Here is a 24,579-nt window from a genome sequence, read left to right as displayed (position 1 = left end):
ATATACGCAGGAATATAGTTTTAGCTTTAATTCTCCTATATATGACCTCCATCATCCGAAAAATGCTACAAGAACATGTTAAAAACACCAATACAATTTTCATTGGAGTGGGCACTACTTCTGCCCTCCACCAGGCAGGTGGAAAATATATCTTTAGCACGAGTGCCCCCTGCTGGTTGGTTGTGTGATCACCAGTGATGACCCTGTTTTCTGTTTTCAGTTATGGAATCACTGATCCTGAAATCATATGAGGAAACATGTGGATTAAAGGAATTTAACCCTCAACATTAAGGCGGTTGTTTAGGATGTGAAATTCCAATCAGCATTTTGTGTTGCCAGGTATGAAAAAGGCTAAATAAATAAAGCTTGTTTAATAATTTATTTAATGGTCAATAAACTATAAGTAAAATATTAGAAAAAAAATGCTTTTGCGGTGTTATTGTGAAGCAGAAATCTTCATTGCCAGAAATAAAATATTATTATTTACTTAAATGAAACAAGTGTGGAGTATTTAAATGTAAAAAAAAAATATATATTTTTTTTATTACATTTTTACTTTACAGTAAGCCTACACTTTCAGGTCGATCCGTTCTATTTTGTCCTTTTATCAAATATATATATATATATATATTTCAATATTTGAGATTTATAACTGGACATGGATTTCAAGTTCTTTTTAACAACGATTTGATTTACATCATAACTTGTTTATCAAAATGTGTTGATAATCTTTGTTTCTGCAGGACTTCTTCACACACAGAGAAGAGGACTATGGGAGACTTTTAGAACTTAAGAAGCTCAGACTTTATGAGTGTCAGAACTTTAGACCTTTAAAATTTCAGAATTTAAATAGTCAAACCTTCATCTTTGAGATGGAGTAATTGTGAATTAAAAAAGCGAGGAAGCTAAGATTTAGGAGGGGTGCCACTCCTATATGAATGAACATTAACCAATATGTAGTAGATATTAGTAGATATATGTTAAAGTCACAACTGCAAACTGACGTGTAGAGTGATGGTAACACACGTTGTTGCTGCTTTTTTTTCCACACACTTTCAAAACACTACAACAGACTTTTTAGCAGTCTCCCATGTCTAATCATTTTATATAGTAATCAATAACATGCAGTATAAACAAATCATATGTACATGATGTTCATGCTTTGGAACACAGGATATGTAATCCTTGCAAATGTGTAAAAGTAAACAATAAAAGACTCTAGAATATGTTTAGGTAAAACAAAAAAATATATTTAAATACTGAATGTACTCAAGTTTGAAATATGATTCTGAAAAAGTTTTTCCTCAAAGTTTCTGAATTTTGAGATCAGCTGAGAGGATCTATAGTGCCATCTGCTGTGTGACGGTGAGATTATAGAGAGATGCAAACTTAAACCTCCAAGGATTGATCTTAGAAAATGTTGAGAACCTCTCTTTGTGGGTGTGCATAAGTCCTAGACATGTAGATTAAAACCTACATAAATGAAATCACTTCCATCTGTCATCACTTCTTCTCTGTTTCTTCCACAAGTGGAACAAAAACAATCGTTCTCACCACATGTGCGGCAACAAGTTTCACTGCGAGCCTCGTTAAAAGCTCCTACATGTTAGCTGCTTTAGAAAAGTGCTCTCCTGCTTGCTGCCTCAGGCAGAAGGGAGTCTCACCTGTTCCTGATTAGCTGTGGACAAGCACCAAGGCATGTTCTATTACTTCTGAGCCCTGGACTTGGACAGCCTGAAGAATGCAGACCAACACTGAGAGCGTTTTTGATATTTGCGGAGAACAAAAGCATGGATCAAAGCACAGTTGGCAGCTGTGTTGATTGCTGAAGGAAAAAGGTGAAGCGCCGCAGAATTCCGGGAACTGCTGGGAGCCCAGAGAGTCTTCAGGAGGAGGCAGGGAGCCAGCTACTCCACATCCTTCAGGCTTTTCACAGAGAATGTCTGATTCAGCACATCTCACTGTTATGGCCACTTAACTCCAAAACAAAGAGTAACACTTTTATTAGAAACCAGGTACCTGATGAATACAGCTCAGAGTATGAGCAACACTGCAGAACCAACGTTTTCTTGTGACATCATCAAGTTACAGACATTGGGATAAGATTCCGATCTTCAACCTAGAGCAGTGGTCTCCAAACCTTTTTGGACCTTTGACTGGTTTAATGTCAGATAATATTTCCATCCTGTTTTCCCTTAACAGTTTCAAGGAAAAAGGGGGAAAATGTATTATGGTCCCTAAGGAAATTAGTGTAAAAACAGAGTTTGAAACTTTGACAGAGGATGACACAAAGTTTGTGATTTGTGAGAATTCATAAAGTCCAAATACAAGATTTTTTATAGAATGCAATCTTTAGTCCAGGTTCTGTGAGGAAACTAAGATTACTCAATTCAGGCTTCAAAGCAAAAACATTATCCATCCATCTACCCATGTCTAAACACGGTTAATCGCTTTTGGGGTCACATGGATGCTGGAGCCTATCCTAGTCAGTTTGTGGTGTAAGTGGGATACAGAGGGGGTCAGTCCATTGCAGGGTCCAAAAAGATTCATAATATTCTTTAGTAAAGTCTTGACTCATTGTGCATTAATCTTTAAGACAAAAATAGTGTTTTCTGTGCAAGTTTTCAATTTAGTTTAATTCAATTGTATTTATATAGCCCAATATCACACAAAAATTTGGCCTCATTGGGCTTCATGTTTTTTAACCTTTGATATTGGAGAATTCATATACATAATCAGCAACTGAATGTTGACTCTGTTAAATATTTGCAGTCAGGATCAGCTTTCTTTGTACACAAGACCTATTAGGACACATTCAAATGTAATGAATAACTTCTGCCAACTTAGGTCTTGTTTGACTACAAAGGAGTGGCGACAAATTTCACTCAAACCCAATGATAAAACGGTCACAAACACAGGAGTTTGCAACTTTTTATTAGTAGTGTTCTTGGAACGATAGGGAGTAGGTCGAATGGCCTTGTTACCCACAGCAAGCCTGGAACAATCATTGCATTAAATTCAGATTCCAGGTTTAATCTGTTAAATGCAAATTTATTTTACTTTAAGGTCAAAGGCTCTTCATCTGTTTGGGTTCATCCTCTACTGTTTGCTGCTGCCATGTTTCTGCAGATGTCACGTAAATCGATGTAGTATAACCAAAAGTAGAGTCGCGTTTAACAGGGAGTGCTTTCTGATGGACTCTGTCTGTGGATCATCTGGAGGGAAACAAATATTTTACAAGTTTCCAAAGTTTTTAGTCCAGATCACACTTTTGTTGTAAGCCAGAGGTGTCAAATTCAATCGTACACGGGGCCAAAATCCAAAACACACCTTAGGTTCAGACATTTATTGAACACTCTAAAACTACATTTTAAAAATTTTAAAACTGTAACTTTTTGAGATAATTATGAACTAGATATATAGTATTAGCTGCAATAATGCTAGTGTGAATGTTGTAAGCGGAATTTGGATCCCAGTACTGATAACTCAAGATGCTGAAATTGATAGCTGAAAACGCTGAAGCTGATAGCCAACTAAAATATTAGCTAAATGGCTAATTAGGCTAAAGAACTAGAAAAAGAAAAAATCTTAGGTTAGTCAAAACAGCTAGCATGTAGCTGAAATATGTTCCATATGCTTCCATATTTGCAGTGGTAACCTGATGGAAGAAATGGAGTCAATGATTTTTATCATTGCATAGTACAAACAGTGAGGCTTTTGTTTGTGGAGATTTGAGTGTTTTGTTGATTTTTTTGAGAGTATGAAATAACTGAAGCTCTGATCTCTCTATGATCGAGCCCAGCGTTAAAACAATCCTACCTGGGCCGTGTTACTGTCTCTGTTCCACTGCTGGGTGGGGGAAGGTTGGGAAAACATGTGCTTTGAGTTTGTTGAGCCTTTAAAGTGGAGGCCAGTTGGAGCAAAGAAACGATGCATTCAGGAAGAGGAGAAGCGAGGGTTGGCTTCGCTGCAGGTGTGTGAGAACGCAGAGATCTTTCTGGGAAATTTCAGCTCACATTTGAGCTGAAATTTTGTCTCCAATCTTAATCCCATCAAGTTCCCGCAATCAAACTCTGTTTTAACCTGATCAGAATTCCGAAAAAGTGTGTGAAACTATGGCTACAGGAAAATGTAGAAAAAATCTGCTGGTATGTGATGCAGATGTGTTGTGGAGCAGCAGTCCAGGGGTCGGGATCAGGATTTCCCAGAAACTCACACACGGCCCCAAACTGCTTCAAATATATTTACAGCATATCCCAAGAACACATGGATGATGAAACATTTAGCTCCAATGCTAACAAACAGAGATTGTCTTTGATGTTTTACATGGCAGCCGAAACAACAGGAAATAGGAAAGTAATAAAGAATTAGAAGTGAATTTAGCAGCAAGCAGAATTCAACATCAAACCAAACAAATAACAGTGTCCTTTTATGGCTAAAAAATAATTTTAAAGGTCAAGTTTGCTGATAGAAAACACATTAAAACTAAAGTGGGAGACAAACTCAGAAAATGCCGACTCATTCACAGGACTGAAGGGAGTTCACCAACTCTGTGCTTCCTTACAATAATCTGCTAACTTAGTTCATGATCATTTTGCTCAGAATAATGAAGTGAGAACTGATTCCTGCTGACACTGCAGTGTTATTTACATGGTTGACAGTATTCTTGAAGCCATTGCAGCAAATGGGGGAAATAACCAATTTATTATCGTCTTAATGTTTGGGTAGAAAATAACAAACTAATGAAAATTGTGTTTCTTGTCATTAATTTTAAGTAATATCAAAGAGAACTTTAAAGTATTTCAAATAGGAAAAGGACTGATGTAAATCACAATACTGATAACTTATTGTGAGTATTGTTTCTCATATGTGAGGGATATAACATTCCTCACTGAAACAGCTGTGTGATATTTTTTGCTCTACTTCCTGTCCGGTCTTTTTTTACCTCAGAACTTCCTGTTTTACTTTTCTCAACATGTTGAGTTCCTCCACTGTTAAAACCTCTGCTTTTCTCAGGCTGTCCCCTCTCTAAGGTGTCTTCCTGCTACACTCCCAGATTTTCTTACAGCAGTACGTCAACTCTTCAGCTCTAAATATTTCTACCTGATGTCATTAACTGAATCTAATTTTGACTCCTGGTTTCTCCCTTGTTGTGTCTGTCAAGGTAGATTCCTTTTCTGTCCTTTTGGATTTTGCTTTCCAGACCTGTGGACTTGGCTTGGACCTTGGATATGACATTGGATCACCGTTTTTTACAACACCATCACCACCTTCCAGCACTGGATCCTGTAGATTTCTCTTTCCAAATCTGCTCCTCTGTTTAAGCTCATCTTCCCTGAACTTGTCTGCCACTAACCTGCTTCTCCTGACTTCCCAGAGCACTGTTGATCGTCCCTGTCGCTTGGAGCCGGTCAACACTTCCTGCACCAGATTCCTCAATAAATACAGACTAGCATTTAATCAGATTGCTGGTTTTATTATTAACTCCCAATATAATTTTGGTGTTCTTACACTCACATTTAAAAGCCCTGAGTTTGGAAGAACTTCACAGAATCCTTTTTGAAGTGTTATCCTTTTGGATATGGCACAGATTAGTCAAGACAATTCAGTTCAATTCAATTTTATTTATATAGCCCAAAATCACAAAAGAAATTTGCCTCATTGGGCTTCATGCAGGTAATTTTCCAGATGCAGAAAATTAGTCATAAAATATGAACAATAGTTAAAAACTAAGACTAAATAAAACTGGTTATCCCTGCCCTTAGCACTGGCTGTGTCATGTTCTTCACCTACGACTTGACCACCCTACAAGAGACATGTTCCAGTTTGACCCAAGGGCCTCAGGCCCGAGGCGACTTCAAGGCAACCATCATAACCAATAGCTAGGGATCATTCAGGCAGATCTCAAATGCGGAGTTGCTGCGGAAGATGCAGAGCTGCTGGTTCAAGAGCAATGGAAAAAGCTGGTCATTTTTGCTGATGGGGACAGGACTCTTCCCTCCAGGAGATGATGATTGAGACGATATTAATTTATTGTAATTTTTATTTTAAAGGATCAGGGGTGTCAAACTCAATCTCACAGGGGGCCAAAATCTAAAACACACCTTAGGTCGGGGGCCGAACAGGATAAACATTTATTGAACACTCTAAAACTACATTTTTAAAACTTTAAAGATGTAACTTTTTAACATAACTATAAAAACAGGCAGGAATATTATTCCAGAATAAATCAATGTATAAGTTAAAATAACTTTCAATATTTTATTCTAGATAAGAATATATTTTGTCAAAATTATACAAGTTAGAGTTACAAGTCACAAGTGCAAGATAAACATTGGGCCATTAACAATAAAATAAAATGGCCTGGAGGGTCGGATCCGCCCTGGCCTTGAGTTTGAAATATGTGGTCTAGATCATTTGAATTCTCTTCTCTATTAAAATCATTAGAATGCACTATTGTCAGCTAACAGGTGTGCTGAGAACCTGTGAAAGATGCTCATCATTCAGATCATCAACAAATAAATGGTTTAGAAAGGGGATATAGGAGAACAGTAAAAGAATCAAGATTTGTCATGAATGTGAGAAATCTAGGAAGTTCATTGTTTATTTAAGTTAATGCACTAGAAGTGAAAAGTAATAAAATAGTAAATACACATCTATACAACATGTAATTTTATGCAATTTTATGAAATTCTCAAAGCTAAATGAAAACACAATTCCTTGTGTCTATGGATTGTGACAGTAACACCTGATTGGTTTAGTGTTTTAGTAATAGAATTTTAATTTGTTACTTGTAGATCATGAGCAAGACTGGTGAAAAGAAATAGAAAGTACATTTTAAATAAAGATGTAAAAAACTTCCTTCAAAGTCAGACGGCAAAATGATTCAATACTTTTATTTTGAAGGGGTAATATCAAATCAAATCCTTTTTTTCAATGTACGGTTTTCTTATTTGCTTACTCTAAAACAAAAACTATGTTCATGTATGGATGTATTTTGAGGCCATAAATATTTGAAACACAAATAAAACATTTTGAAAAAAATATTTAGAATGGCAAAAAGTTGTGGACATTTTTTGACCAAATATTTTTTTCAAAATGTTTTATTTGGGTTTCAAATATTTATGGCCCCAAAATAGCTCCATATTCCTGACTTTCAGGGGCGAAAGCAGCTCTAGCAGACCAGTTCTCCAGGACGAGACAACCAGACCAGCCATTTATGAAGTTATCCTCGAACTTTGTCCCCGCCCCTCCTTAAGACATGGAGGCTCCGCCCACATCCAACTGCCCTTTCTCTCCGAGCTCGAGCCCGACAGTCCAAAGTGTAAAGTCGCGCGAGCTCAAACCGAAGACGAGGAAAAGTGCTTTCTACAGGCGGAGTGACGCGCGCGCACATGTACACGCTCAGCGGCGGGTCAGCGAAGACGCCCGGGATCGAACATCCGAACATGGAGCGGGAGTCCCGGCTGTGACGGGGATGGGAGGTCTGCTGGCGCCGCGGCTGCTGCTCTGGAGCTGCCTGCTGTCCGCGGGCTCGGGTACGTCGTCGGTCGGAGCGTGAACGCGCGGCTCTCCGGTGAAAGTTTCGTGTCTCGGCTGTTTGAGCGCGGCTCCAAACTTTCGGTGGGGACTGGCACGGGGCGGCTCGCGCGCGAGACAGAGCCCGGCCAGACGATCACAAAGACTTGGGGAATTTGAAGGCAGCTGGCTGTTTTCGGGCCTTCATCCAGTCCTGCGCGGTGTCGGGTGTCACACAGGCTTTCTGCCGTAATGCTGAAAAGAGGGCAGTGTTTGGGTTCTGCCCCTCCCGGATCAGGGTCCGTGCCGGGTCTGACGAGCCCCCCTCCCGGACGTATTCCGGTAGTTTCTGCAGAGCTCCCCGCTCATTGTTCCATCAGACCACCCTCAGGTGCACTCTGAAGGGGCTCTGTCTGCTGTGTTTACGCGCGTGCGTGGTGTGTGTGCAGTCTCATCCTCATCCTCTGAAAGTCTTCCTATTCCTCCTGGAAAAAGTCAGAGGGACCTGCACCTCTGACAGCTTCTGTTTGGACTCGGTGGAAAAGGGAAACTCGAGGCTGAAGATCTTCAAATGATCAAACATATTTTGGGTGTTTCTTCATTCATTGTTGTGTTGTTTTTGCTCAGCACATCAGTTGTGTCTTCACCACAGACTCAAACAAAGGGAAAGGCAGCTGAAGATGATCCTCATGCAAGCGTTGTCTCTTCAGGAGCATAGATCTGCCTGCCTCTCTCTCAGACAGGTTGGCGGGTCTTTGTTCTGGTCGGTGTTGCTCAGAGATGCTGCAGAGCGGTGTGATGGAGCAGCAGTTTGGATGCTTCTATGGAAACTTACCGAAACCGAGCATTCCGCCTTCGTCCTGTGGCGGAGATCAGGAGAACCCTGGAAAAAGGCAGCTGTCTTCGTGGAACGTCTTCTCTGCTGCTCTGTCAGGCTCAGCTATTGTTCATGAGGGGTCGGAGCAGCAGTGGAGCCGGGCTTCATCTGCACTCAGGTCTGATTCTGAGGCAGGGAGGAGGGCTGAGGAGGGAAAGGCAGCATGATGCTCTATTTTCTCCTCTATAAAGGAAGACACTCTTCTATTGGTCATCAAATATCTGTAGAATTGAAGGGAAAGTCCTAGAAAATCTCAAAAACCAGTTGTTTTTGCATTTTAATGTTGTAATTACAGAAGTCTCTAATGGAGGGGTCTCAAACTGGCGGCTCGCGGGTCATTTGCGGCCCCCAAGTCAATATTTTGCAGCCTTTGCCTTAATACAAATGTTCAATGTCTACTAAGCAATATCTTCTGCATGTCCACGCTTCTTGGATGATAGCTTTGTATTTGCTTTGTGATGTTTCAGCTTGCTTTATGCTTAAAACTTTTCATTTACTATTGTCATTGGATCTGGTCGTCAGAAAAGTCCTTAGCAACAGTTGCTAGTGACGTTAACTCTTGTTGTTTCACAGGACAGGCAGAAGATATATCTTAGTAGTACATAAACATGAACAAATGTTCAATATACTTGTTCAGTAGACATAGACAATGGACCAAAGACATAGTAGACTCAAAAACATATTTTTGGCACAAATGGAACCCCATACGGCTCAATCATACCCAGTGGTAAACTGAGTTTGAGACCACCCCCCTAAAGGCTTAGGTTTTATTATATTTCTGCCTTATTTATAAAGCTTTATTGACAAAGGTCTGTTAAGTTTTGATGTTATTATTTAACATGTAGTTTCACTGGAAGTATTAGATCAATCACTCATTAACTTTTGGGGATGCCGCATTTCTAGATAAAAAACGGAAGTATGTGGTCTCTGTTCACTTTGTACACCAGTGACTTCCAGTACAACTCAGAGTCATGTCATCTTCAGAAGTTCTCTGATGACTCGGCAGTTGTCGGTTATATAAATGGTGAACAGGAGGAGGAATACATTAGTGGATGAGTTTGTGAGGTGGAATAAAATCACCTGATGCTCAATGTGGGCAAGACCAAAGAGATGGAGATTGAAGGGTATGACAAGCTTCCCAGCCCCTCGGCATCTTGGGCAGGGATGTGAAGGAGGTGGAAGAGTAACCATCGGCAACAGACCCAGCTGTGTACAAAGTAGGCCTGCAGAAGACTATTTCCTGAGGAAACTAAGGTCCCTCAACATGTGAAACAAGATGCTGGAAATTTTCTACCCGTGTATTGTGGTCAGAACTCTCAGCATAAAGAGATTGATCAAACTGGCTCTGTAATCAGGTGCAAAATGAACACTTTTGAAGCAGTGATGGAGAGCAGGACTCTGTATCCATCACGGATAATCCTGAGTACCCTCTCTAACCTGTACTTGAACAACAGCGGAGCACCTTTTGAAAGAGCCTAAGGCAGCTTCACTGCCACACCAACCGCTACAGGAGGTTATTCCTGCCTCTACCCATTGGACTACATAACTTGTTATTCCTGACATAGATGAGCTGCATTTGATGTTTGTCTTTCTAAAAGCTGGTTGGATCTGACTGATTTTGTTTCCCTGTTTTTCATGATCTTTTTCCCTGTGAAAACCAAATTTTCCAGGCTTGGACCAAAAAGTATCTTTTTCTTATATTCTGTCCAATGTTCAAAACGTTTGATTGACAGATTTGATGTACTTTGCTATCGATTTGTAGTGGGAGGGGAGTTCCAACAAGCTTGATTTTGATTGGTGAGAGTGGTTGCCATAGACACCATAACTCAGATTGACTTGGACCAAACACTGATTACTAATGTCATCTGGGTCCATCATGGTGATGTCTGTACTGTAAAGAAATGGCGACTAACTTGACTTTATTTCAATGGAGCTAAATATAAACAATTTTCTGTGTGACGTCGCATTCTTTCAGTCCAGTTCTCCTTAGATTCAATTGTTTAAAGTCCGACTCCAAACAGCGTTCCCAGTGGTCTTTTTTGCCAAAATCAGAACATTTTCTAGGACCAAGTTTCTGCAGAGCAGCAGGAGTTTATTATTTCTCTTCTTTGTTGTGGGCAGGATTTTTAGTGTGGAAGTAAGCCTCCACTGATATCCCAATATCCCATTGTTTAGACTCTCTCCTGCCAGCTTACAGATCCTCACAACCCCAAGAAATGGAAAAAAAATATCAGATCCAGATTCCAGTTCAGACGAGGAAATCAAAGACGTTCATGGATCTATTTGTCTGCAAGTGAATGCATCAGAATGGAGTGGAGGAGGGAGGTTTTGGCCCACCCATTTCACTTAATGCATTACAACACAATTAGTTTCTCATCTGCTCTTGATTCACATTGAGCTATATATGTCCTCCATTATAAGAAAAATAGTACAAAAACATCAAAAACACCATTTTCATTGTAGTGGGGTTTTAGGTCTTCTCAGCTTCTACATTGCAAATGATCAGATGTGTCTCCTTTTTTTTAAGATCTCTAAATGATTGCTAGGAGATTGTTCAGATCAAACCACTCTGGTCTCTCCTGTTTAGTTACTCAGCATTTATCCTAAACTTTTTCAGAATCATACTGTGAATGTCATCCGCAAAACCCCTTTTGTTCATTAGAAGATCTTCCTCTGAAGAGGTCAGACGGTGCAGCGGCTCAGGTTGTGTTGTCATGTTTGTGATCCAGTTGAAAAACTGGTTTCAGTGTGAATGCCACAAGTAGATCCTTCTCTGCTTCAGCGAGTGGCAGAAGTCTTCCTCTTGTTTCCTCGTGAAGGCCTCCCTGTGGGTCTTCGTGGGAGCATTCGGAGGCTCGCTCTGCTCTCGCTCTGTCCTCCCCGTCTGCACTGGTTCCAGCATCCACAGCTGAGACCAGTCCAGTTTTCGTGGAGTAACACGGGGGCCACACCATTCCAGCGGTCAGAGTTCACGACACCCGTCTGACCACATATCCCTTTTCAGGCGCTGTTGCTAAGTTTAAACTTTTTTTTCCTTTGTCTCGTGTTCTGAGTTTCAGGGCTGAATCGCAGCTCTGCTGCAGTGAGCAGCATGGGGGTCAGCTGCATCTCAGCATCCTCAGCAGCAGGTTTTCAACTGACCTCTAAGGAACTCTTTTATCCTTCACTATGAGACGATATCTGGTTCTGACATGACGGCATCCATATAATTAAAAAATGGTGACTGAATTGACTTTATTTGGAGCCAGAAGGGAGTAATTTCCTATGGATGATGATGTCATTCACTCCAGTTCTCAATGTTCCCTCATTTATTGCAGGAATAGGATTTTAAAATCACCTGCGATTGGTGAAATCTGCAAAGTAGAATTACAGATGTTTTAAGGCGGTAAACTCCCCACTACACACTTCCTACACCTTTCTCAGACAGACAAGAACATTTTCACACTTTTCTTTCATTTGACACTCAAAGTTCAAACCTTCATAGAAAAATAAGTCCAGAATTAGCAAAAATCTAATCAGATCAAAGGCTCTGTGTCGGAATTCCCTCTCCAACCCCTAACTACTAATAAACTATATAGTGTGGGATTATCTCGTGCTCTGGATTTTAAAAGCAATAAATACAATTGTTTTATGACATCTATCCATGAATCCACTGTGTTCTAACGATAGATGCTTAATTTAAATTTATTTTATCACCTGAAAAAAATGTTCAATGCATTGTGGTCTATTTGTTCCAAACTAGTGAACATAGATGGACACGGGTGTTTTTGGAGAGATTTCTGGGAAATTTCTACATTACTGGATTATGGACTTGTAGGCTCAGACGCCACTACAAAACGGCAAACTCCCAGTGTAGTGCCCTACGTAGTGGGGAGTGAAGGTATTCAAACGCAACTGAAGATTTATGTAAATGTGACAAACTGAACACATTCTGTACAGAAGACACAGGAGATTGATTGACAACGTTTACAGCCAATCAGGACACAGTACAAATTGCACAGAAAAAAAAAGAAAATCTGCAAAACAGCAAGATTGTAAATGCAAACTACGATATAACGAGGGAACTCGATGGTTCAGACTGTCTGCTCCCTGTTGGTTCAGAGTCAGGTTCTGTGATGCCAACAGTTTTGTCTTCATCCATCTGCCTCTCGTCTCTCATTGCTGCAGTTTGTCTTTCAATAGCATTTTTAATGTTTGTTCCTCTCTTTCCGATTTTGTCCACAGTTTGGAGGTTTCTTCTTCCTCTCAGAAGGAGTTTCCCTCTCCACTGATGCCCTTTGCTCGGCACAGGGATCATAGTAAAGCCCCACCATATAATCTCTTGTATAGTAATAATAATGATAATAATAATTTGGTCTAAAAATGTCACTGGGAATTTAAGAAATAGAACATTAAAAAGAAAATTTTCTGTGTTTACTTAGTGAAGAATTTAGCTGCTGTGAAGGAAAGTTTCTGCAGAGTTGTTTTAAGGATGTGAATATAGAAATAAATCTGCAGCGACTGAACCAGATTCTCCACTCTGTCACAGGAAAGGAAAAATTCAGGTTCATTAACAGCTTGAGTTCTTTTTTTTTACAGATCCTGAAAGTAACTTTATATTAATAAAGGAATAATATGTCCATATGCAGGATGGAAAACTGTAGAGTAAGAATGTGATTGATTTTTGTCATGGTGTGGTGTTAGTAATGGAAAAGTTTGAAAGAAGGAGAAAAGCGGCTGAAGGAGAAGAGCAGTGATGTGGCAGCAATGATGAGAAGGAATGCAAGGAAGAGATGGATATCTTTTCCTGTTTGCCTTTCTCTGGTGTGAAAATGGAGGCTAGAGCTGTTTGGATTACGCAGAAGTCTGACGGGTGGGTTGGGGGCAAACGGGTGGGGAACAGTTGAGGGGAGAGAGGAAAAGGTTGGGAGGAGGCAGACATAATAGGGGGACTTTAGGGGGGTGGATGTGGGGCTTGCAGAGGCTCTCAGAGGAAGAAAGCCAACGGCGGTTCACCATTTCTTTTCGTTGGGAGCATAAATAGTTCTCTGCTGACGGTGCAGGCCCCCAGACTCTGGGTTTTTATAAAGACCTGTTCCAGCCCATGGCTTGTACCCCATTCCTGATGCAAACCATAAAGATTCAGTTTTGTTCCTCAGCCATTTGGAGCCTGTTTCCAGCAAGGAGACAACTAGGAAAGAAAAACTAATCTTTTTCATGACTGAGCTTACCTAAACCTGAGTCTTTCCTGATGGTCATTAGAAGCCTCTGACTCCTAGACTGAGGACTTCGACTGGACCTGATGGGCTTCAAATACTGGCACTTTCATGCTGGTGCATTTGCTCTTTGATTTCCTCTGAAAGTCTGCTCATTTTCAGGTTTTTGGACTAGGGCTGCCACGATTAGTCGACTAATCGATGACTAATCGCCTAGTAAAATAGTCTAATACCACTTTAATAGTTGATTAGTCGTTACTTTATATTATATGGAGCCACAGTTTAGTGAAGTTGAAAGTTATAATGGCATTCTGCTAGATTTATGGATTTTTTTTTTTTAGCATTTATAAGGTTTTTTAGGCTATTTTGGAGTTTAGCTAATATTTCAGCTACATGCTAGCTGTTTAGGCAAACTTACGCTTTTTTCAGTTTTTTAGGTTTATTTGGCATTTAACTAATATTTTAGCTGGCTATCAGCTTCAGTGTTTTTAGCTATCAATTTCAACGTCTTCAGCTATCAGCACTAGCATCTTCAGCAGCCAAATTCAGCTTACAGCATTCACACTAGCATTATCAGAGGTAATGCTATATATCTAGTTTTCAGTTAGTTTAAAGCTAATGAAGGGTTAGATGTGTGTTTTACATCCAGTTTTGGCATGACCCGATTAGTCAACTAATGGGAAAAAATAATCTGTGAATTATCTGCTATTAAAATAATCGTTTGTGGCAGCACTAGTTTGGACCAAACAAGTGAACTCTGGTCCTTCTCAGAAAGTGTTTTTTTGTGTACTGTACTTACAAAGGAACTCTGGCGCAGTTCACTTCAGTGTGAACAGTTATAAAGCACAAATAACCAAAGAGAGTGGAAATGCCCGCTTAGTAAAAGTGTTGTTGGGTGTGAGGGGCTGTAAGCTAAGGGGAGAATGTGTAAACAAAGGGATCGTGGGAAATGAGGGGAGGCTTTCTCCCCACCAACAGTCCCTCCCACATTTCAGAGGTGAATTTCTGATGAACCTCTGCTGCTTTGCAGAAACTATGTTCTACAAAGCAACAGTTTTTTTTTAGGCTAAAAACGATACAGTCATCATTAAAAGGCCACAGTGAACGTTTTTACGTCAGATCTTAAGATGATAGGATATTCCTCATAAGAGGAACCTGTTTGGCGTGCAGGAGAACTGAGACCTGCACTGTCAGGTTCTTTGGTTGACCTCCACCAGCTGCTGTTGTTGAGATAGAACGTGCACGGATAGAAGTGCAGCTGCTTGCATCCTCCTTCCTTTCATGACCGGAGTGATGAAACAACTTCAGCTGTGGGTTTTCATTCTGACTAGCTAACCCGCTTCAGCTCTGAGTATTTCTTCTTTAAGGAGCTGAATCATTCACAGATGTTTCAGCTGAATGAGTCACTGTAATATTCTGCTTAAGTGCTGTAATATAGAACTTTTCTATGATGATTTTGTCTTGGACAAAGATGTAGCATCAACAGGCTGTTCTGCTGCGAGGTCGGATGTGGGAACAATGTTAAAATCTTCCTTTATAAAGCCTATACCATGATTTTCTTAAGCCTTTTAGAGTCAAATGTATCCGTATATCTGATCATATATTACCTTTGGAATACTAAAGAATTAATTATTTATAGAATATGAGTTATTTTTGTGGTCTCTTTCCCTAACCGGAAATAAAACAATTCGATCTCTGAGGTTCTGCCTTTCACTCCTTTTGGTGTCACCTATTTCATGATGTCAACCTAGAACCGGCCTCGACAGCGTGTCTGCTGCGTTTCTCCCACAAAAACAAACATCAACATTTTTGCAAAGATGGATGTACATACTGTGTATCTGCCTGTAGTAGCCCCGTTCATTTTGTGGTAAAATTTGGTCAAGAAATGCAGACAACAGCACCAGATGAGCATTTCAGGATTTACTGAAATGATGAGAACGTTGTTCTGATTAGCAGTGGCTGGGAACGTTTCTGCTCTCTTTGAAGCGTCATCAATCTGAGGATCAAAAATCCTCTTCTCTTTCATGCAGATCATTTTCCTGGAGACACTCGTACCTTTCTGCCTTTGCTCAATAATCCAGGTTCAAACCAGTTTATCACTCCCTTTTTCCACCAGGAAATAGTCTGCTGCCTCTCTGCAGCCGTCTTCCCAATATCACCGTCTGCTTGCATCTTTCTCAGATATGTACAGGATCCACCTTAAATGTCGTGCAGATTCCTCACCAGAATATTCTTTGGTGTATGCCACCGCATGAAGTTGAAAGGCTAAACCGAATGAGCATTTCTTGACAATTGCTACACTCAGCTCACGCCACAGACAGCTGGCGTCTTCACGACTGTGGACATGCGAGCTGGGGGAGCTCGCAAAGCTAGCTGATCATTTTTAGCTTGATCTGCTAGCAGAATGCGTTTGTGTTAGCCTTTGTGCCAGCTGCACAGACATTTCCTGTAAGGGGTGTTCTCACTGGTCTACGTCACACGATGAGAATCTGCTTGTTTTCGTAGGAATGGGAGGGACTGCTGCAGCGAGCGCAGGTTTTTAGAGGATTACTCAGAAATGTGTGAACTAATAAAAATATTGCTTTCGGATTGTTTATAGTGAGGAACAGTATAATACACTTAAAAGCTCAAAAGGTGGATTTTTCATGGTATATAGGCCCTATAAAAAAGCTAAATTAATAATCATATTTACAATTTTTCTTTTTTACTCTGAATGTTAAAAAGCCTCTTTGTGTTCCAGGGTCTCCACTCCTTCTTTTTGCCAACCGGAGAGATGTTCGTCTGGTCGATGGAGAGGGCGTCCGCGGGGAGTCGGCCATTGTTGTTAGTGATTTGGAAGATGCAGCAGCTGTAGACTTCTTTTTTGAGGAGGGCCTGATATTCTGGACGGACGTCAGCGAGGAGGCCATCAAACAAACACGCTGGAACCAGTCATCCAACTGTAAGAAGTGCTGCTAAACTCTGTCCATTTCAGTCTTTCTTTATGTTTGTTGCTGAATGTTAATTAAACCAATGACTTTAGCTATTGCTATCTTACACTTGAGTTCTTTTATGGACATTCTTGTTCTTCAGTGAACAAGAATCTCTCGTCTTAAAACCAAACTGCAGTGACATTTATAGTGAAAAGATTTCCTGTCAGTTATTGGTTGTCAAAAAGAGTCCACCTCTCTAAAAATTTTCCTGTTGTCACATTATGATCTGAAAACCTTTATCCATCCTCAGCCCTGAAGGAGTCTCTGGGGACCGATCAGACTGTGGTGGTGCCGGGCTTGGACAGTCCTGATGGGCTCGCCTGTGACTGGTTGAGTAAAAAACTTTACTGGACGGACTCTGAGACCAACCGCATTGAAGTGGCAAACCTCGATGGCTCCTCCAGGAAGGTCCTCTTTTGGATGGACTTGGACCAGCCCAGGGCAATCGCCCTCAACCCGGCACAACGGTACACACATTCCCACACACACGAGCGGAGATACAACAAACTGATCAACAGGGATAGAATGAATGAATGAATTAAGTTAAAAAATGAATTTTAAAAGCAAAAATACTTGGTGGACTTTTAAAAGTTCCCAACATCCCCTGGAGCCTCAGACTCTCCAGCCGGCCGATCCAAAAACATGGAGGATAGTATTTAGTGAATGAAGCTTCCTCTTAGGGTTTTATTGTCGTTATTGTGATATAAAATAATTTATATCATGATATAATTTTTTTTCCATATCGCCTAGCAGTAGTCTGAAGACCTGAGAGAGAGAAACATCTCAACCCACGTCTTACACGACCTGAGTTCTTGATGATTAAACATCAACAGCTTCAGTTTGTCCTTCTGATCGTTTTCCAATTACAACAGTGTAAAAACAGGAAATCTTTTATATCTAAGGACGGGGCTACAGAACCATCAGACTATTCTACACGAGAATCACTTCACACTGAAATGGAGCAAAGTTGGGATTAGAGATGACTTGTGTTTAGAAAATGCATCTGAAAGACGGTGAATGTTTCAGTGGCAAAATATATTTGCAGATAAAAGAAAAAAAGTTGATTGAAAGCAGGAGTCTCAAACTGGCGGCCCGCGGGCCATTTGTGGCCCCCAAGAAAATATTTTGCGGCTCCCACTTTAATATGAAAGTTTAAAGTGGGTGCAGTGTTTTGAATGAATGGCACTTTTACAGTGCTGTGTGCGGAACTGACGAACCAACCAATCACGGTGGGGCATACAGCTCTTGGGGGCGTGACATTGACCAGGCTTGAAGCAGGGAAGCTTTTAGGGCAGGAAACCTGACACCCCCCCTCCCCAGACCACATTAAAAAGTTACTTAATTTCTTTTTTAGAAAGTGACTTTTCACACTTAATTTTTTCAATACATGCTGTCAGTGCTGTATGGGGTTCCATTTGTGCCAAAAATATGTATTCGGTCCTATTGAACATTTGTTCACGGCTATATACTGCTAAGAAATATCGTCTGCATTACCACGCTTCTTTGATGATAGCTTTGTATTTGCTTATTGATGTTTCAGCTTGCTTAATGTTTAAAACTTTTCATTTACTATTGTCGCTGGATCTGGTCCTTAGAAAAGTCCCTAGCAACAGTTGCTAGCATCGTGTTGCTTCACAGGACACAAGGATATTGCTTAGTGATACATAGACATGAACAAATGTTCAATAAACTTGTTCAGTAGACATAGACAATGGAACCTCATAGAGCCCAGATTGCCTTCAGCGGCCCCACACTGAGTTTGAGAACCCTGTTTTGAGGATATTTTCTGAAATTATATCAATTCTATCTTAGCAAAATATTAGCTGGGTGCTCATCGGTTCTTCCATAGGGTGTTAAAGAGTCACTTGACCAGAGATGACTAAGTTTATAAGACGTTGCTGTGTGTCTCGGTAAAGGAAAAGAAGCCAAAAACAACTCACAACTCTGCCATCCTGCAGTGAAACTAAACTCAAAATGTGGAAGTAAAGCAGAGGGCTGAGATTCAAGTTAATGTTCTGCTCTAAACCTGCAGGGCTTTAACCTTTGAGCTTAAACAGTTAAACTTCTACAGAGCTACAGAGCAAAACTTGGTAAACCCAGAAGTCTGGCTGAGGCAAATGTAGGTTCAAGCTGTCTTAGCCTCCATGTCAGACAAAGGTGGAGAAGGGGGCTGATATGAAGCACCATCTTCCACAGAAGTCTGTTCATAAACTCCATTGTTGATTTTTTTTTTTGCAAATGCTTTTTCAGTTGGCTCTGTACTCCTGCCACAAACTGTTGAAATGATCCTCTTTGGTGCTTTGGCTCTCTTTAGATACATGTACTGGACGGACTGGGGGGAGGAGCCCAGGATCGAGCGTGCCGGCATGGACGGCAGGAGAAGGTATGACAGATGTTCAAGACCTCTGCTCCAATAGACACACAATCACAACAGATGCACTACTGTAGTCCGACTGTGACAGTGCACTTATGTACAAACGGGTTTACAAGGCCACCATCTGAGGAGGATGGAACCATAAAGCAAATAAATCTTTTTAAGCATTGTTTTGGGCATCGTGTATTGTTAAAAAGTATTTTTCAAAGAAAAATATTAGCATTTCTTTAATTGATTTGAAAATTGTTTGTGTGTAAAGGGAAATGCTCCCTTTAAATTGTTGCTTTTGCAAAGTCACTTCGTGACCAGTGAGACCAATGGTCGCGTATAGAGCCATTCAGGTCGATTTCTCGCCAACCCAATCCAGTAGGAGCTACAGAGTCTCCCTTCATCCTTCAGAAAAATAAGACACCGATTTGTATTTGTCTTTTTGCTACTAACATGATAAATAAAAACTATTATTTTTAGTAAAACATGGAGAGAAAATAGCTTTTTTTTGAAATATAAAGTCACCTTTGACAGAGCTTTGCCCTACTTCCTTTCAAAACAAAAGACATCTTGTTGTCCCACTCCTCCTGATAGAACAACAATAGAAAACCAGGCTTGTTTTTGACTGATGTTTGTTTCGGTTTATCATACCAGAGAGGTGATCATCAATGAAGACATTTTCTGGCCAAATGGCCTCACCGTTGACCTGGAGGAGCAGAAACTGTACTGGGCCGATGCCAAGCTGAGCTTCATCCACAGAGCCAACCTGGATGGATCTGCACGGTATGATATGACCACATGACAGAATGAGGGCGGGGCCTCTTGGGTCTCCTGAGACGAGATAAGCGTGAACATTTTTACCTGTGTGACCTTCTTGGAATGATTTGGAAGAATTGGACTTTTAGAAACATCTTTGATAAACCAACTCTGTTTAGTTGGTTAGTTTCAGCCTCATTGGAACTCCTTATTGCATTTAAAGTGTCAGATGTCATTTTTCTGCATGTGTCATGAACTTTACTATCTGACTATTTAAAGTCTGCTTTAAAGAAAGACTTTGAAGTTGTTTGGCAAGCAGCTGATCAGAAGTGGTCGATGGTCCGTGGAGGGCGGCTGCTCGGACTGGCGGTGTGGATCACTGAGCGCGCTGCCGTGCGCTGCTTGATGAATGGATGTGGTGATTGCTGTGACAGGCCTCTGTCCTGCCTCTCTTTTGGGAAAGTTCTGTGACTATAACACGTCTCGCTTCTGAACTGATCAGCTTTGATGACCAAACGTTTGACCTTATTATTTACATGAGGTAATTTAAAGGCACATTGAGTTCTTGTCAGCAAAGGGAAAATCAGATTTACATTTGAAGGTAAAACAGTCTTGGCTGCAGGAGTATTTTCTGTGAAGCTGCAGAGAAGTTCAGTTAGGTTGACGTGCTGCAGTCTATTCCTCCATGATAGTTCTTAGAACTGTGTGATCTTCTGCTGTGTGGTGCAGGGACCAGCAGCTGCTGTTCAGGAGGGAGGGGGGCAGGGGGAGTCCAGGTGGGAGGTGCTGTTGAGGTGACCTCTCTGTCGGCGAGTGTCAGGACTTTTAGTCTGGTTCAGCTGCTTCAGGAAGTCAGTCTGAACAGTGTCCTCTTGTCTGGTTTAAAAATGAGATGCAGCAACATTCTGGGTCATCCGTAGAGCCTTGATTCTGCAGACTGGTCTGGTCGTCCTGCTAGAGCAGGGGTGTCAACCTTAATCACACGGGGCCAAAATCCAAAACACACCTTATGGTCGCAGGTCGAACAGGATAAACATTTATTGAACACTCTAAAACTTAATTGTTTAAACTTTAAAAATGTAACTTTAAAGTAATTATATAGCTAGTTCATAATTATAAACTTGATATGTAGCATTACCTGCGATACTGCTAGTGTTTATGCTGTAAGCTGAATTTGATCGCTGAAGATGCTGAAATTAATAGCTGAAAACAATGAACCTGAAAACGCTGAAGTTGATAGCTGAAAATGTTGAAGCTGAAAAGGCTGTAGCTGAAAACTTTGAAGTTGATAGCTGAACTCACTGATGGTAATAGCTGAAAACGCTGAAGCTCATAACAAGCTAAAATATTAGCTAAATGCCAAATTAGCCAAAAAAACTAAAACTAAAAAACTTAGGTTAGCCAAAACAGGTAGCATGTAGCTAAAAAATAGCTAAACTTAAAAATATCCTAAAAAACTGAAAAAAGCTTAAATTAGTCAAAACAGCTAGCATGTAGATGAAATACTAGCTAAACTTCAAAATAGCCTAAAAAATCTTAGTAAGTGCCAAAATAGTCCATAATGCTAGCAGAATGACAATTTTTAAAACTCTAAAACTGTAACTTTTAACATAATTATGAATAATAAAAAGGCAGGATTATTATTCCAGAATAAATCAACTTAAATTTTAAATAACTCTTCATAAAAATATATTTTGTCAAAGTTAGAAATAAGAGCAAGATAACATCGGGCCATTAATAACAATAAAATAAAATGATCTGGAGGGCCGGATATAATAACTTGGAGGGCCGGATTCTGCCCCCGGGCCTTGACTTTGACATGTGTGCTAGAGGATGGTTTTAGAGCTCAAGCCCCGAGAGAGTCTGAACAAACAGTAACAGGAAGGTCTGATCATTGCATGTGTGTAACAGAGAACCAACGTAAACCTGTACAGGAATGTAGAAAAGCTCTGATCAAGTTCAGACCTTTAACTTTGACCCACTCAACTGACTAGATTTCTTTTATGAGTTATTTCCTTTCAAAATAAAGTTGACATGCAAATCCCTCATAATATTTGTTTACATGATGTACATACACATGTTGTTTGCACTTGCAAAACATGTGTAGACTTGATGTTACAACTGCAAAATACTATGAAAGCATCAAGATTCCTGATTCAGGAACGAAGACTTTCTAGTTTTAATTGTAACACTTTTTTTTTACAACTTCCAACCTGAAAAGGAAGTTACTGAGGCATGTCCTGTGCGTGCCTGCGTGCCCTAAAGTAGTTTGGGAGGGGGGATTCGTCTGCGTTCGTAATCATGTGAGGCTGCAGCCTTAAAGTCACAGACGGAGAAGGTTTTTGTCGGTTCAGGTCGCAGCCCAGATGGTTGGAGGCCACGTTTTGTGACTGTGTGAATTTTGCAAGAGTTCAGTGAAAGTAAAGAGTCGTTTTCAGAGGAGAGGGGGGCTCTAAGACCAGGCCGTGAATTTTCATCATTTGTTTTCTGAAGAATCGGCTCACATGAACAAAGCTACATGGAGCTCACACATCTGGAAGTAATGAACATTTTTCCCTCTTTTTTTTCCACCTTGAACCCCGCTCACGTCTGCTTTTACACTTCACATGGGCACGCACACACAAAACCACACAAACACTCCAAACCAATCGCGATGATTGATGAATTCAGTTCCTGGAGTGTTGATATTCTAAATACGGGCCTCCTTTGATCGTGCATGCATGCGATTGTGCATGTGAGTGTGCATGCAAATGCATTTTCCACTCCTGCAAACAGTCCTCAGCCCTCTCTGCTGAGTGACACATACTTCTCCGTGTTTTATGGAAGTGCAGTGAAAGTGTAGACCTCGGCTGAAGCCAGGCGCCAAACTTTGCTGGGGAGTTCAGGGACTCAACTGGCTTTTCTGGTTTTCACTTCATAGAGTTCTTCCAGTGTTTTCTGATCAGACCAAGCTAAAAAAATGATCAAATTAAGAGGCACAAAACACAATAAAAGAGATCTATCCAAAATTCTAAAGATGGGTTGTGATCTAGTGCTAGGTGATATGATGGTACATATTGTGTGGGCGATAGAAAAGTGTCTATCGTGCCATTTCCCTTTCTATTGTTTTTATTTGTTTATTTTTATTGCTGAACTTTTGTGCTAAAATGTGTTTTCCTACTAAGAAACTTGAAACTGTTTTGCTTTTTAAAGGAGCCATACCAGTTATTGTCATATAAAATAATGTATATCGTGGTATATGATCTTTTTCCATGTTGCCCACCACTGTTGTTTTCTGTCTGCTCCCTCATAACGCTGCTCAGTAGAACCTCTCAGTGTTGTGGGGCGCGCTGCTGGAGCTCTGAAGCTCTCTGTGTTTGGTCTTGCAGTGAGACCGTGGTGGAGGGCACCCTGACGCATCCTTTTGCACTGACGCTGTCAAACGAGACTCTGTTCTGGACGGACTGGCAGACCCACTCCATCCACGCCTGCAACAAACACAGAGGAGACAAAACGCGAGAGATCCTGGGCGGGATTTACTCTCCCATGGGCATCCAGGTTCTGGAGTCGTACCGACAGCCTTACAGTGAGTTGAACGTTTCCTTTTACTATATTTGAGCAGCAGAGTGTTTTTACTCAGAGATGCATGATACTGGGATTATGGGATGTGTTAGGTGCTTAAGATATGTGAAAATTCATTCAGTCCCTAATGAGAGCCTCTATAGTAACATGCACGGCAGACCAAACAGAAGAAGAAAAGGATAAAGGTGTATGTCACCTTGACATGGGTTAAACATGCAGTTTTCTTCAAAGGGTTAGTTAGGTTTTAAATCATCAGTGGGCCAGCCCCGGGATGGAATCGGCTCTTTCAAATGTTTTAAGAATCTCTCCTTTGGTGCTATGTTCTTACTATCTGCATCAGTGGGAATGAAAGTTTAGTTTCTCATGTGGTTCAGTAGGTGTCGGGATGTTTTCCTGCTGTGTGGTTCATGTTGTCAAGTTTGACATCTGAAGCCCCCCTCTCTTCCTGCTCTGTGGTTGCAGTCCGGACCCCCTGCAGTGACAACAATGGAGGCTGCAGTCATCTGTGCCTGCTCTCACCAGTGCCGCCTTTCTACAGCTGCACCTGCCCCACGGGGGTCCAGCTCAGAGCGGATGGAAAGACATGCAAGCCAGGTATGGGTCCTGAAGCCACACGGGTAATCCGATGTTAACCCGGTTATCCAGAACAATTACTGCTAAAAACGTGTTTTAAAGGACAGATTTATCAACTTTTCTTCTTGTTCCATCCACTGTCACTGTCACAAAAAAGCTGTGACATGTTTGCGTGTCTTCAGACCAGCAGAAAAAACTGCAGAGTCACTAAAAAATGACTCATCCTACAGGTTAAGGCCGCTAATTTTGTTGCAAAACTGTTGTGAGATCAAACTTAGATCAATTAATTGAACTTTATTCTCACAGGCAGAAATTTGCTTGTTTAAAATAATAATAATACGAATGACAGCTCACACTGCAAACAAACACACAAGTAATTAAAACAACAGCACATTTTTGATGACCTGGTCATACAGAGGAGTTGTGCAGTCTGTTGGTGGACCTGCGGTATTGCTCGTTCCTACACTTCGGGTGTCTGTTGCTGAAGAAACCTCTTAGTCCTCTCACAGTCGGCTGCAATGGGTCAGAGTTGTTGTCCGTGATGGATCTGAGTTTGCTCCTCTCACCTACCTCCTCCACAGAGTCCAGCACAGAGCTGGCTCTCCTGACCAGCTTATTCAGTGTCTCATAGAAGCACACTGCGAAGGACCAGAGGAGACTTTGGTCCTTCCTGTGCAGATCAGTGTTGGGGGACTAGTCCAGTTTATTGTTGAGGTGAACACCCGGGTACTTGAAACTGTCGACTAAATCAATGTCACTTCCCTG

At 40.9% G+C, this 24,579-nt stretch overlaps 1 protein-coding gene across 1 annotated transcript in view; it reads left to right on the top strand.

Moving 5' to 3' along the window:
- Positions 1-7,277: 7,277 nt before the first annotated feature.
- lrp5 (low density lipoprotein receptor-related protein 5) overlaps positions 7,278-24,579 on the top strand; it is a 49,534-nt gene continuing 32,232 nt past the window's right edge. Inside the window, exons 1-7 of the mRNA XM_024281951.2 lie at positions 7,278-7,538; positions 16,331-16,531; positions 16,813-17,029; positions 18,877-18,945; positions 19,579-19,707; positions 23,049-23,245; positions 23,704-23,835. Coding sequence (XP_024137719.2) covers positions 7,478-7,538; positions 16,331-16,531; positions 16,813-17,029; positions 18,877-18,945; positions 19,579-19,707; positions 23,049-23,245; positions 23,704-23,835 — 1,006 coding nt within the window. The 5' untranslated portion in view covers positions 7,278-7,477. The remainder of the gene's footprint in view (positions 7,539-16,330; positions 16,532-16,812; positions 17,030-18,876; positions 18,946-19,578; positions 19,708-23,048; positions 23,246-23,703; positions 23,836-24,579) is intronic.

Source organism: Oryzias melastigma, linkage group LG6 (genome assembly GCF_002922805.2).
Source record: "Oryzias melastigma strain HK-1 linkage group LG6, ASM292280v2, whole genome shotgun sequence".
In the NCBI taxonomy this organism is placed as follows: Eukaryota; Metazoa; Chordata; class Actinopteri; order Beloniformes; family Adrianichthyidae; genus Oryzias; species Oryzias melastigma.
This window is presented reverse-complemented; position numbering and strand designations above follow the sequence as displayed.